The following is a 13889-nucleotide window of genomic DNA, read 5'->3' on the forward strand; positions in this document are numbered from 1 at the left end:
TAGGTATCTGTAAGTTTGATGTCTTACAGCAATAAATATGCTAGTATTCATTGGCATCCAGGATACAAATGTAGTGTTTTGTATATAATTATAAATTATAGAAATGTTAGGCAAATTTTATAGAGCTTCAAAAATAATGGCAGCAAAATACATGACAATTCCTTTTCTCACAATTCTCTAAATTTCTGTCTCCGCCCCTCAGAAAAATCCTGCCAACCTAGAAAAGGCAAAATGGTACTGATGTGATCTATCTGGCCCATACAGGGTTGGATAATGTACAGTGAATTAAACATGGGTTTAATGGCCTTATACCACAGTACTTGGATCAGTAAAATCTCAGATTCTAGCTGTGTGATCTTATCTTAAAAATAACATGAACATTTTTATAGCATTTATGTGCCAACTTGTTCTGTGTGCTTCACATCATGCTAACTTAGTAGTTTTTACCTTTTTATGTCATTGTAAAATTAAATGACACTCATCCCCCCAAAGCACTTAGTACATTGTGTCAGGGTACATAAATATTCAATAAATCACCTACTTTTTCTCCTGGGAATATATTAAACTCCAAAGTTTCTAACATTTAAAATCCTTTAAAAATATTTTGTGAATGGAAAGGTGATACTGTGCTAGAGGAATTGGTGCCTATTTAAAATGCTGATATTTGATCCTTATAAGAATTAGTATGAGTTATCTAGCAGGAAGAAATCCCTTTTTTAATCTTTTATTCCTCATGGATCAATAAGTGATTTTTAAAACTATGACTTTAGATCTCAAGTTCCCACTTAGGAACTAGAACTCAGGAAACCTCGTTCAAGCTGCAAAGTAAAGGTGCATGCATGCTTTGGTCATTGGGATTCTTAGTGATCCGAAGTAACTGGATGAACTAAACATTCAAAAAAAGGCTGTTAGGGTAGCAAGACAGACAGGAACTGTGATTTATACAGAAATGATACAACTTTTCAATTTTTTGATCTTTATTCATGGAAACGCCTAACAAAACAATGGCTTGAATTTTCACTTCAAATGAAAGAATATGTAGAGGGGAATGTGTATCTCTGGACTGTACTCAGGTTTAGATTCTTATATTTTCAAGGGAATTTTAAGGTCAAGGTCATTTCTGAGTAAGGAGTAAGCATAGGGATTTAATCAATGCCATTAATACTATCATCTATTCCTATTAAGTAATAGTTAACACTTAAATATTTACTACGTGGTAGACATGATAAAACTCTATGTGGTATTATTAGCTCCATTTGACAGATGAGGAAATGGGTACAGATTAACTTGTCCAAAGTTGCCTAGCTGGTAGGTGGGAGAGCAGAGTTGAACCTCGGTAGTCTGATTCCAGGGTTTGTGCTCTTGAAAAGAGAGGCTGGGGAAGTGGTGGAGCAGTGGAAATAAACAGGATTATGGAAAATGAAAGAAGTACAAAGACAAGAATCAAGGGACACTAAAGGGACAACCTCCTCTTTTTCCAGTCCTGTTACTACAGAATGCTTTCGTGATTGTCAGTTGTAGAACATAAAACAATTTATTGGGAGAGGAGGGGTCAGGTTGGTATTACATTTGTACTTAAAAGAATGATGATGATTGAAAGGAGAATTACCATGGTGATGATTATGACCTTTTTGAAATGTTTCCACCATATCCTCTTAAGAATCTTTCTTGTTTTTTTGGAGTCTTTGGCCTGAAATGAAAATAAACACAAATTTAATGTTTACAATTCTGGATCGATGGGCACACTCCAGTACTTATTAGAGCTATCTAAAAGAACTGATTTTTAATTTGGTTTTGACAAGTTCCAAAAAGTCTCAATAGAGCTGAACAGCTTTTATAAAACAATGCACCAAGATTTCCGGTGCCTTCCTTATTGTGTTCAGCTGTACTCTACTTAGCTTTATTAACTTTGTGACCTTGAACAAGTTACTTTGAGCCTCAGTTTCCTCATCTTCACTTCATGATTTTACTTAAATACCGTTATCCATTACAACCCTATTTAAAATTGCTAACCCCATATCTACATCCCAGAAGCCTTATTCCCCTTCTATACATTATTTTTTCTTCAAAGTACTTATCTAACATCATGTAAATTTTACTTATGGGTTGTAAAGAATGTAAGTTCTTTGAAGGCAGGGTTTTTTGTTTCACTGCTATATTCCCAAGAGAGCATGCTCTAGAGCAGGTGAGATGTTCAATTAATATCTTGAATTAATGAGTAAGTATATTAAATGGGAATAATGATATCTATTACAAGGTAGCCCAGACTGTGAAGATTGAGATAATATATCTAGATTATTATATATAAGAATAATTTATGCCATTATTATATTTTTAATAATGAGATGGATTTTGTTAATTTAATGATACAGTAGTTTCATATCTTAATTAAACCTAAATAAAATAGCTCACTTTTGTTAACAGCAAAATATTGAAAGAATTCAAGGAGCAGTGGGGAGAAATGAAACAAATCCACACAAAATTGTAAAAATCTCATTTATATATATATTTCATGCTGCAAAAAGCTTTGTTTCCATTTGGTCCACTCCTTTTTGTTTTAAATGTGTACAAATTTCTCATAGCCATGATCAAATGAATTGATTGATGCTTACATGGGCTTCTGCTGTCTGATACTTGGATATGAGGTAAAACTGCAACATATTTCAATTAACTTTATTCATGTATCAGATCAGCTTCTTTATTCTCAGTGTATACAGTGACTTTTCCAGAGCAAAGTCAAGGTACATGATTACAGTGCATGCTATAAATGGCATGGGTCCCAGTATGCTACTCAGATGGCCTCATGACTCTGAATGTATGATAAGTTATAGGAGCACCAGGTTTATATACCCAAGATGCTGTTAAGTTATTTCAAAGGATTTGGCATATGGAAACTAGTGAGTAGGTGTACTTTCCAGGATGCTATATTTTATTGAATGCTGGTACTATATGACATACATTATATGTATTTTTGCATCATAATACACAATACTCATAATAACCTTGGCGAGTATTCCTATTTTACAGTATTGAAGAAAATGAAGCTCAAAGGTTTTAAGTTACTAGTCTAAGGTTATATAGCTAGTAAGTGGCGGAGCTAGAATTCAAATCTGGAATTGCATGACGACTGCCTTGTGTAGAAATATTCAATTAAGGTATAAGCAGACTATGTTCTTCTCTTAGATTACCTGCTTTCTTTTATTAATGCAATATGCAAATACAGTTTGAAAAGTCAGAATTCTACAAGGCTTATGAATAAAAATGGCATTCTACTGCTCTACTCCTTCACACCCCAAACCTATTTTTAGAGGTAATTATGTTCAGCTTTTTTGTTGTTGCTCTATCCCTGTTACCTGGAACAGTGGTGCTCAGCTGGTGGGTGATTTTGCCCTCCAGGGGACATTTGGCAATGTCAGGAGACATTTTGTCATGACTGGAGGGGGTACTACTGGCATCTAATGGGTAGAAGCCAGAGATGCTGTTAAACATCCTACAATGCATAGGACAATTCCCTACCCTTACCACTCGGAACAAATAATTACCCAGTCCAAAATGTGCCAAGGTTGAGAAATGCTGACAGTATTTGACATACAGTGGGTGCTCAATAAATATTGGTTGAATATGCCTCATTAGCTGTTTATTTTTTTCCCCGGTGTTTGTTTTCCTCTGCATTACTAGAAAGCATGTATTTCTTGATTTTTCTGTTTCTAGCTACAGAAAAGAATATAATTCTTACCATATCCCCAACCCCACCACACACACCTTTCCTTTCTTTCTTATCCTTTTTGTTTAACTAAAACATTGTAAATATTTTCTGAGCCATGGAGTGTATTTGATTACATTGCCTTTAATGTATAATTTTCTGGTTTCTCTAGAGCTTATAGTAGGTAGACAGTTAAAAAAAATCTTTTCAATTGTTAGTTGCCATAAATCCATTCCCAAACTTTCCAAAGGAGCCAAGAAATATCCTTCCTTTGATTGTTCCTGTGTTGAATCCACCTGTTTTATCTTGAAGTGCATCACAGAGCCTTTTCATTTGCTCTAATGTGGTTTAGTTGGGCTCTAGGTTTACTATATAGCTTTAATCTTGGGATCATTCTTCACCAATATCCTGGGAATGCATCTCTTGTGTTGGGGCTTCTATTTTCTTAATCTCATTTTTCTCTTTCTTGATTTATTCCCTTTTATTGGTGCAAAAACATTTGCCAAAAACTTCCTTAGAAAGGGTGAGTGGGAAGTATATTTCTGAGAACTTACATGCCTAGAAATATCTTTATTCTACCTTTACATTTAATTTGTAATTTGATTGGGTATAGCAATTAGTAGAAATCATTTTCCCTCAGAATTTTGAAAGCAGTCCTTCATACCTTGCTATTGTGAAATCTGATGCTATTCTAATTGCCAAATCTGTTTTTTCTCTTTCTTTGAAAGCCTTTAGAACCTTCTTTTTTAATGCTATATAATTTCAAAATTACATGTCCTGCTGTGGTCCTTGTTTTTGTTCATTGCATCTGGAAACTCATTTAGTTCTGGAAATTTTTCTTGTATTACTCTGATTTCCTCCCCCTTTGAGTCCTTCATTTTATTTTTCTGAAACTCCCATTATTCATATGTTGGATCTCAACTTTACATTGTTAATACTTCTATTGAATTTAGATTTACTGTTTATTTCCAAAAGATCTTTTTCCCCCTATAAATAAGCTTTTATATAGCTTTTTGTTCTTGTTTCAGAGATGTATTCTTCTCTCAAGACATCAGAAAATTTTTTTAATGACACTTTTTTGGCTTCTGCATTGTTTTTCCTGAGTTCCGGTTTTTCCCTGTTTCTTTATATATATTTTAGTTTTCCCTGTTTCCTTATATATATTTTAGTTATAGAAACTTTCCTCTCATAATCTGTGTTATTTATTTACTAAAATAATGACTGGAAACTGTTATGAGTGAGGGCTCTCATTTGGTGGGCTATACTGTAGGATACTGTGGTGTGGACCTGACCATTTCATTAGGAACACATCAATATTTGTAGGTATCTTTAGTTTTTTTCTGTTGTTTTTCCATTGGTCTTGTCAGTTTTCCCAGATGAGAGAGATTGGGGAGTGGTCATCATATTCAGGATGAAGATTTTCACTTAATCCATCTGATTTTAATATGATGGTCACTCGGGCTTCAACTGCACCTGGTGTCTAAGTTTAGAACATCTCCGGTCTACTGCTTTTAGATAAGAAAATTTATAATCCTTTGTCAGGGATAAGGAGAAGCAGCAATGTGGTTGTAAAAAGTGCAGATGTGGCTCTACAAGTAACATATTCTTTTTAAAGACTTCATACCCAGTCTCTTCATTCTAGGCCCAAACAGCATGTCTTCTTTTAGAAATACCATGTGTCTCTAATTTCTGATCCTTTTCAAGGTTCTGTGGCCTGGATCCGTTTGCATCTTAATGTCATTTCCTGCTTACAAGCTTAAGTTTCAAGCTTTTACTGCTCTACTGAGACCAATGATTACTGATAATCTATGTTTTAGCTTCCAAAATTGTTGATCTTTCTTAACTGTTGTCTTTTCTCTTGTTTTTTTATCCTAGTACTTTATACATTAAAATCTCTAATTATTGTTTTACCTATCATTTTATTGGAGTTTTGAGAGGATATCAAGATAAATGTATATGTTAAAATCCATGACCCATACTTAACTGTAGGCATACTAAAAGAAAGCTTATTGGCCTACTTTTTGTTAAACACCAAATCTGCTTTTGAAGAACATCCAATAGAGTCTTTACATAAAGACCAAGAGAAAAGAGGGAGAAAACTAATTTAGGCAAAAATAGAGTGATTATGTGCTGTGTGAAAATAATGTGAGAAAAATTGTAAAATACTTCACATTTTATCTTTTATTGAGCTGTTTCTACTAAACTGGCTTCAAAGAGGAAATCATTTTTTCTCTGTAATCATGAAAATATAATGTACACATAAAAGTGGGATTTGTTTGGAAGGTAAGGCAGTATAGTGAAACAAGTTTTCATAATGTTTTTTGCTATGATTTTTCTGGGATTTAGATGTTGCTCATGAGAGATGCATATAATAAAGTAATAGATCTGGCGACATGGTAGATTATGTAACTCCATAACCCTGCCACTATTACTACTCAGAAATGCTAGGTAAAATATAAGAAGCAAATGTTTAAGTACATAGCTTAACTTGGGAGAACAGGAGAGTAAGGCCAGGGGGCAGGAACCTAGGAAAGCTGTGAGAAATTGCACTGAAGGTTCAGCTCCTCTGGATTTGGGAGGATGATGATGTTGGCCTCTGTAATCCAAGGCTTAGGAATTTAGTGCTCACAGTGACAGCAGGCTAAGCTATGGGCTCACCAGAGTGACGGAACTATACACAATTCCATCCTCCTGTTAACTAGGCTCAAAGCTTTGGAGACTTCTTTGACTCTATGACCTCACAGCTAATCCAGTCACCAACTGCAGTTTGCTCCATCTTCAAAATATATCCACAGTCCGACTATTTCTCATCACATACATTGTAGTCGATATTTATTTAGTGTTACTAACACTGTTACCACTTGCTTTGCTCTTTCTCACTGAAACTCAGAATTTTCATGTGAGGTAATTTTTCACATTCTACTACTGCCTTTAGAATTTCCTTTAGTGCAGATGTGATAAAGTGAAGACTTGAATTCCCCTTCCATAATGCAGAGTTGTTGCTGGCAAGAGGCTCTTCCAATAACAAACCAACTTCCCAGGCCTCTCACCCAACCCCATCTGTACCCCTCCCTCTCTACCCCTTGCACCTATTCAAAGCTATAAGACTAATTCTTACCAATACATTGTGAGTAGAAGTGATAGGTGTCACTTTTGGGCTGAAGTGGCTATAAGCAACTTTGTGTCCTTCACACCATGTTTAACTAACTGCCACCTGAAATTGAAAAACTCAGAGGCCCAAGGAAACTGGCAGTCATAAAATGAAAAAAGCTTGGGTTCTTGGATTACCATATGTAAGTCTTCCGATGGAAAAACCTGCTAAAAAAAAAACCTCTATTGAATTTAAAACACTGAAAACTTGAAGTATGTTGTTACAGCTAGTGTTTCCCTAATACTGAAATTGGCAGTAGGATGAGATGTTATTACAAAATTCTAAAACGTGAGTTAACCACCAGGTGATAGGCAGCAAAGAAACCGATATTAGAGGCTGGAAAGATAAAGACATGCTATGGAGAGTAAAATATTTTCTAAAACATCACCTGTGATAACTTGGAAGGAAGACTAAGTACCTACTGAGTCTTTCACTTTAGGAAAAAAAGTTGGAAAACAGAATGGTCATGTGAGTTCTTGTTACTGGCTGCATTTAGCAAGGCAAAAATCGATTGGTTTGCAAAAGGAAAGGAATAGAGAGGATGAAGAAATGTAGAACACTGAAAGATTAGAAAGTTGATGGTTTCCGCCCCCCTACTCCAAACAAGAGGAAATAAGATTGAAAAGGTTTTTTAATGACAAATGCCCATTAAGGTTCTGCCCTTTCTCAATATCAAAAATGCCCCCTAACCTATTAAAAAATGGGGCAATAACTCGAATAGACTTTCTCTAAATAAGATATACAAATGGCCAATAAGCATGTGAAAAAATGCTCAACATCATTAGTCATTAAGGAAATGCAAATCAAAATGAGATACCACTTCATACCCAGTAGAATGGCTATAATTTTAAAAAACAGAAAAGAAGTGTTAGAAAGGATGTGGAAAAACCAGAATCCTCCTACATTACTTATGGGAATGTAAAATGGTTCAACCACTGTGGAAAATAGTTTGGAAGTTCCTCAAAACTATTAAACATACAATTACCCTATGATCCAGCAATTCCATTCTTATGTATATACATGAAAACAAGTATTCAAACAAAAACTCGTATGAGAACATTCATAGCAGCATTAGTCATAGAAGCCAAAAGGCAGAACTATCCAAATGTCCATCAGCTGATGAGTGGATAAACAAATTGTGGTATATCCATACAATGGAATATTATTCAGCCATAAAAAGGAATGCAGTCTTTATACACAGTACAATGTCATGCTAAGTAAAATTAGCCAAACACAATCACAGATTGTATAATTCCATTTATATGAAATATCAAGAATAGGTAAATCCATAGAGACAGAAAGTAGATTAGTGGTTGCCAGGGGCTGGGAGAAATTGCTTAATGGGTATGAGGTTTCTTTTTGAGGTGATGGAAAAGTTTTCAAACTACGTAGAGGTTATGGCTATATAACTTTGTGAATGTACTAAATACTACTAAATTGTATACTTTAAAATGTTAATTTATGTGAATTGTACCTTAATTAAAAAAAAAAAAAGATTCTGCCTTGCAGCTTAAGGGTACAAGCTTCCTATCCAAGCCTAATGGCTCAAGGTACTGTCTTTAAATTGAGAGGGAGGCATGAGGACAAGGAAGCAAAGAACTATGTCTAGAGAAGAACTTTTCATGTGGCTACAAGTACTTGGAAATGACTAGAAGCAAAGAGGTTGGAAATCAATTTTTTGAACAAAATTATAAATAAACCAAAGTTTGGTCCTTTGGAAAGACTGGAAAAAAAAAGCTTGAGGACAGACTAAAATAATTATATGAGAACATAACCACACACAGCATATAGTATATAGTTTTTATACATTGCTGAATTCAGTCTTTGTGGCAGCAATGAAGAAACAATAACATATTAATGCAGCAACACGTAGACATTTAATGTGCAATTCATCATATTAACAGGTTAAAGAAAGTCATTATCTCAATGTAGAAAAAAGCATTTGATAAAATTCAATCCCCTTTCATGATAAAATTTCTTAGCAAATGAAAAATAGAAAGGAACTTTTATATCATGTTAAAAGGTATCTTAAAATCTGAATGTAAATTTAATAATTGGGAAGCACTGGAAATATTCATTTTCAATCAAGAATAAAACAAGTATTTCAGATATCAACATTTCTATTCAAAATTTTACTGGTGGTCCTAGATACTGTTGTAAGATAAGGAAAATTACATAGGAAAGGATTTTAAAAATCCAGTCATTATTTATATATGATAGAATTTCTATGTAGAAAATACAAAGAAATTCATAGACAAACTATTATCAGAAAAGAGTGCAGCAAGATTGTATTGACTGTATTCCAGTTAACCAAAAAAATACAGTTTAAAGATATCATTTACAATAGCAACAAAAATGGTAAGATATCAAGGAATAAATCTCATCAAAGGTTTATAAGACATGTATGGGAAAATTTATGAAACTCTATTGAAAGATTTTGAAAGAGACCTAAAAGAACGAAGAGACACAGCATGTTCAGAGATGGAAATAATATTTTAAAGATGTCAATTCTCCCCACATTAATATAATTACAGCTAACATCCTCCCAATTTTTTTGTGTGTGGAACTTGAAATGTACATTCTAAAATTCATTGAAACAGAAGCCTAGCCACCAATTTTCAAAAAATAAAAAGACAAAAAATAAAAAATTAAAACTTATGAACCACAGTAACTGAAACTAGCCCAAGGATATAGAACTAGGCCAGTAGAAATAAAATATATAAAAACCAAAAGAATAAAAACCACTCACATATGAAAATATAACATATGACAAGGATGGCATTACAACCCAAATGGGAAAGGCTGAGCTAGTCAATGGTGTTTGGGAAACTGGTTATTCATACACAAAATAAAATTTGATTTCTACCTCATACTATGTGCAAATATAAAATTCCGTGTTTTAAAGACCCGTGTTTAAGCAGAATTTAAAACTCTTAGACAAATGAGACAAGAGTATCTTTGTAACCTGGGGAAGGGAAGGAATTCTTAAATGAGATGCAGAAAGCATAAACCACAAAAGGCAAGACATACATTTGCCTATATGAAAGTTAAAGACTTCTCTCCTAAAAGATGCTATATACAAAATTTAGTCAAGCTACATACTGGGAGAACATATTTATACTTATACAACTAAGTATTAGGAAGAATTGTACACTCATTCTTTATTCTAAGTTATAAATTCATATTTTATATACTACAAATTATTTAAAAAGATAAAAAAACCCCATTAGCAAAATGGGCAAAGTACACCAACAGAAAATTCACAGAAGAAACTCTAATGGTTAATATAAATAAAAACTGCTACGGTTATTCAAAATTAGGGAAATGCAAATTAAGACAATAATTATTTTTCCCCCACCAAAATGTTAAAATTTATAATCTCATAATCCCAAGTATTAAAAAGAATATGGAGCAACAGGAACTCATATAACATACTACTGATGGAAGAAGCATAACTAACCTGGCATAACACTTTGGAGAACAATTTAGAAATGTTTAAAGGGGCATACATTTTAAGATCCAGCAATTCCATTTATATGTGTGTATATATATATATATATATATATATATATATATATATATATATATATATATACAGTGAGGGTTCCAAAATGCATCAAGCACCCCAAGGGGTTACATAAGATGATCTGCTGGAGAGCTAAAAAATAATATTAGAACCTTTATTTTAATCTAAAAAATAAGGAAATGAAAATGTATTAATATTTAACATATGGATAGATAGTGACCCCTCCTCTAGGTGTGTATATAAGATGGTAGCTTATGAAAGTTAAGGTGTTTGGGGGTAGAGAAATGAAGAGTTGACCACTGCATACTCTTTTATCCATTTCCTCATTGTGTACTGAAATTCTTGCAGTTTACATGCATCTGGGTAAGTGAACTTATGAGTCATATTATTTAGTTTTAACTAAACTAAAAAGTACATATGTGGCTTTGTAATCAGATAAAAATTAAAATTATACACATAAGGCAAACATAAAATGGTAAAGGGGATAGATCTCTGCTTCTAGTTTAAGTACTCCATCATCATATTTAGAGATAAAAAATAGTGATTTGTATTCAGATTTGATTTTTTTTATCACATGACTATCATTAAAATACATTATTAATATATTTCTTAATTGGAAAGTTTACTTTTCTCAAAACAAATTAATATTTTATTTAATCTGTACCTCTTTTAGTTTTTGTATGTTTAATATATAACTATTATAGAAGAATATATAAATATTTAAATGCATTCTTAAGATTATTTTTTGAATAAATATGCATGATCAAAAAATTTTATAGACCACTGTGCTAGAAACATTTTTGCAAAAGTATACTGAGAGACATGTACAAAGATGTTCAATGCAGTTCTGTTTATAATAAATAAAAGCTGTAGTCTACATTAATGTTTATTAAAAGGAGAAAGAATAAGTATATTGTTTTTTTAAATAGTAATGATATGCTGTCAGAAATTAAATTGATAAATTTGAGCAAAGTGTATCAAAATAAACACATTTCAAAAACAATGTTTTATTAAAAACTCAGGTCACAGAAGGATATGTACATTAATTATAATGTCATAAAATTAAAAATGCAAACCAATAATAGATACATATACAACTATACATATATAGCAGAGGAATAAAAAAATGCATACAAATGATTCATATCAAATTCACAATAGTGGTGATGGTGGGGGAGTGGAATGGGCTTGGGAAAGGTGCACAGAGGACTTTGATTATATTTATAGTTTTATTTCTTTAAAAAACAAAGGCCAAGTCAGATGTGGCAAAATATTAAGACCAGATAAAGCAGGTTGATGATTACAAGGCTATTTGATTAACTATTCTAAAAACTTTTTTACATGCTTGCAATAAATATTTCATAATGAAATAGTTTAATTTTCTCAGGATTCCTAACTATGGGCTCTGAGTCACACAGTATTTAAATATCATACATGCTTTCTAATATAACAGAATGAGGCAATATTTATTGTGGAATTTTATGTCTGCAATTTCAAAATGCTCTGTAATAGTGTAGATACTTTCAGTTCTCCACTGTTTGGCTGTTATGCTTTATCCATCTATTATGACATTAATACATACTTTATATTGCAATTAGCTTTATATAAATCTGTCTCCTGCAGTAGATTAAACTGTGTATCTTATTTTATTCTTTTACTCCTAAAAATAACCACCATATCTTGTACATAATAGGCCCTATAGAATGTTTATTAATGAATATTGAGTGAATCTAAATGGCTTGAACAGGATTATCTGAACTCGTGCTATGACTCTCATAAAGTACAACTGTAATCCTAGATAATGGTTTACTTTATTCTTCTTTGTAGATTATATAAACTGATGTGAACTTATCTTTTTTCTGCTATAAAAATAATGTTGGGGAATGCTTTGTTCAAATAAATACTATTTAACATTGAATGCTTGTTTGTTAGAGTTGTGGCTATCATATTCATCATTATATTCTTAGTGCCTAATATAGAGCCTGGCAGACAGTAGATCTTCAACAGATATTTGTTGAATGATAAACACAGCCTGGTGAGGAGTCTTTGGTTGGGTTTTGATGGATGAGTGCAAGTTTTCCAGGGCAAGGAAAAAGAGAGGGAACAGTGTCTGTAAACATGTGAAATAATGTAACATGTATTTTGCGAACTACAATTTGTTTTTGAGATTTATAAACTGCATATCTGGGTCATATGACTGGCAATATAGTCAGAATAAAGCTCTTTATGGGAAGGAGGTTGGACTCTACCCTGTGTGGACAAAGGTGTACCACCTGAATGTTTTATGAAGGCTATAGAAAATGCTCGTACTTCCACTTAAATAAATATTCTAGTGTCAGTGTGGACGATGACTGGAGTGGAGTAGAACTAGAAATAGGGAGAACAATTAGATCTGGGGATTACCATAGTAAGGGAAAAGATAATAGATCTTGGAGTGAGATAGTGAGTGGCACTGGGATGGGCAGAAAGTAGATTTAAAAGAGATTTAGCCATTCCATGGAACAATATTCAGCAACGAAAAGGAATGAAATAGTAACACATACAACGAAATGAGTTACTATCAAAAACATGACACTAAGTGAAAGAAGTCAATTATAGAAGACTATTATATAATTCTATTTATATGAAGTTCTATAAAAGGCAACACCTACAGTGACAGAAAGCAAATCAGTGGTTGGCTGGGGTTAGGAGTGTGGAGAGAGTCAACTGCAAAGAGCACGAGGAAGATTTTAGGATGAAAGAGCTATTCTATAATTTGAATGTGGTTACACAATTGAAGACAGTTACCACAACTCATCAAACTCATATTTAAAGTGGGTGAATGTTACTTATTATATATAAATAATAACCTAATATTTTTGTTTTGTTTTGTCTTTCAATTACAGTTGACATTCAATATTATATTAGTTTTAGGTGTACAGCTTAGTGGTTAGACATTTCTATACCTTACAAAGCTGATCACTCCGATAAGTCAAATACCCATCTGACACCATATATAGTTGTCACAGTATTACTAATTCCTTTTACAACCCTTTGTAACTGCCAATTTTTACTTCTCAATCCCTTAATAAATTGATTTTAAAAGTGAAAAAATGAGGCTAAGACCAAAAATGATTTGGGAGGTAGAATCAATAGAACTTGGTGAGTAAAGTGTGTATACTTAGTTTTACATTGTGGCTATGTTTCTAGAAAAGAGCTGTAAAAGTAAATTTTAAAATGCTCGAAGGGAACTAATCAATCCTTAGCGATTGCTTTAAAACTATTTTCTAATAGAGAATTTTTAACACACATAAAAGGTGACAGAACAGTATAATGAACCCTATATACTCAACATCCAACTTTAACAGTCTTCAATTTATGGCCAATTTTGTTTCATTCATACCTCGTTCTTCTCCCCTACTCCTGAACTATTCTGAAGCAAATACCTCAGATGTTACATAATTTTATTCATACATATTTTAGTGTGTATCTCTAACAAATAATGACTACTTTAAAAACATAACTACAAT

At 32.8% G+C, this 13889-nt stretch overlaps 1 protein-coding gene across 1 annotated transcript in view; it reads right to left on the reverse strand.

Annotated features, from left to right (window-relative positions):
* Positions 1-1217: 1217 nt before the first annotated feature.
* The window catches only part of LOC107516439 (vesicle-associated membrane protein 711), a 28396-nt gene continuing 15724 nt past the window's right edge, over positions 1218-13889 (reverse strand). Inside the window, exon 6 of the mRNA XM_036227804.1 lies at positions 1218-1690. Within this exon, the coding sequence (XP_036083697.1) occupies positions 1553-1690 (138 nt within the window). The 3' untranslated portion in view covers positions 1218-1552. The remainder of the gene's footprint in view (positions 1691-13889) is intronic.

This window comes from Rousettus aegyptiacus, unplaced genomic scaffold (assembly GCF_014176215.1).
Source record: "Rousettus aegyptiacus isolate mRouAeg1 unplaced genomic scaffold, mRouAeg1.p scaffold_m13_p_10, whole genome shotgun sequence".
Classification (NCBI taxonomy): Eukaryota; Metazoa; Chordata; class Mammalia; order Chiroptera; family Pteropodidae; genus Rousettus; species Rousettus aegyptiacus.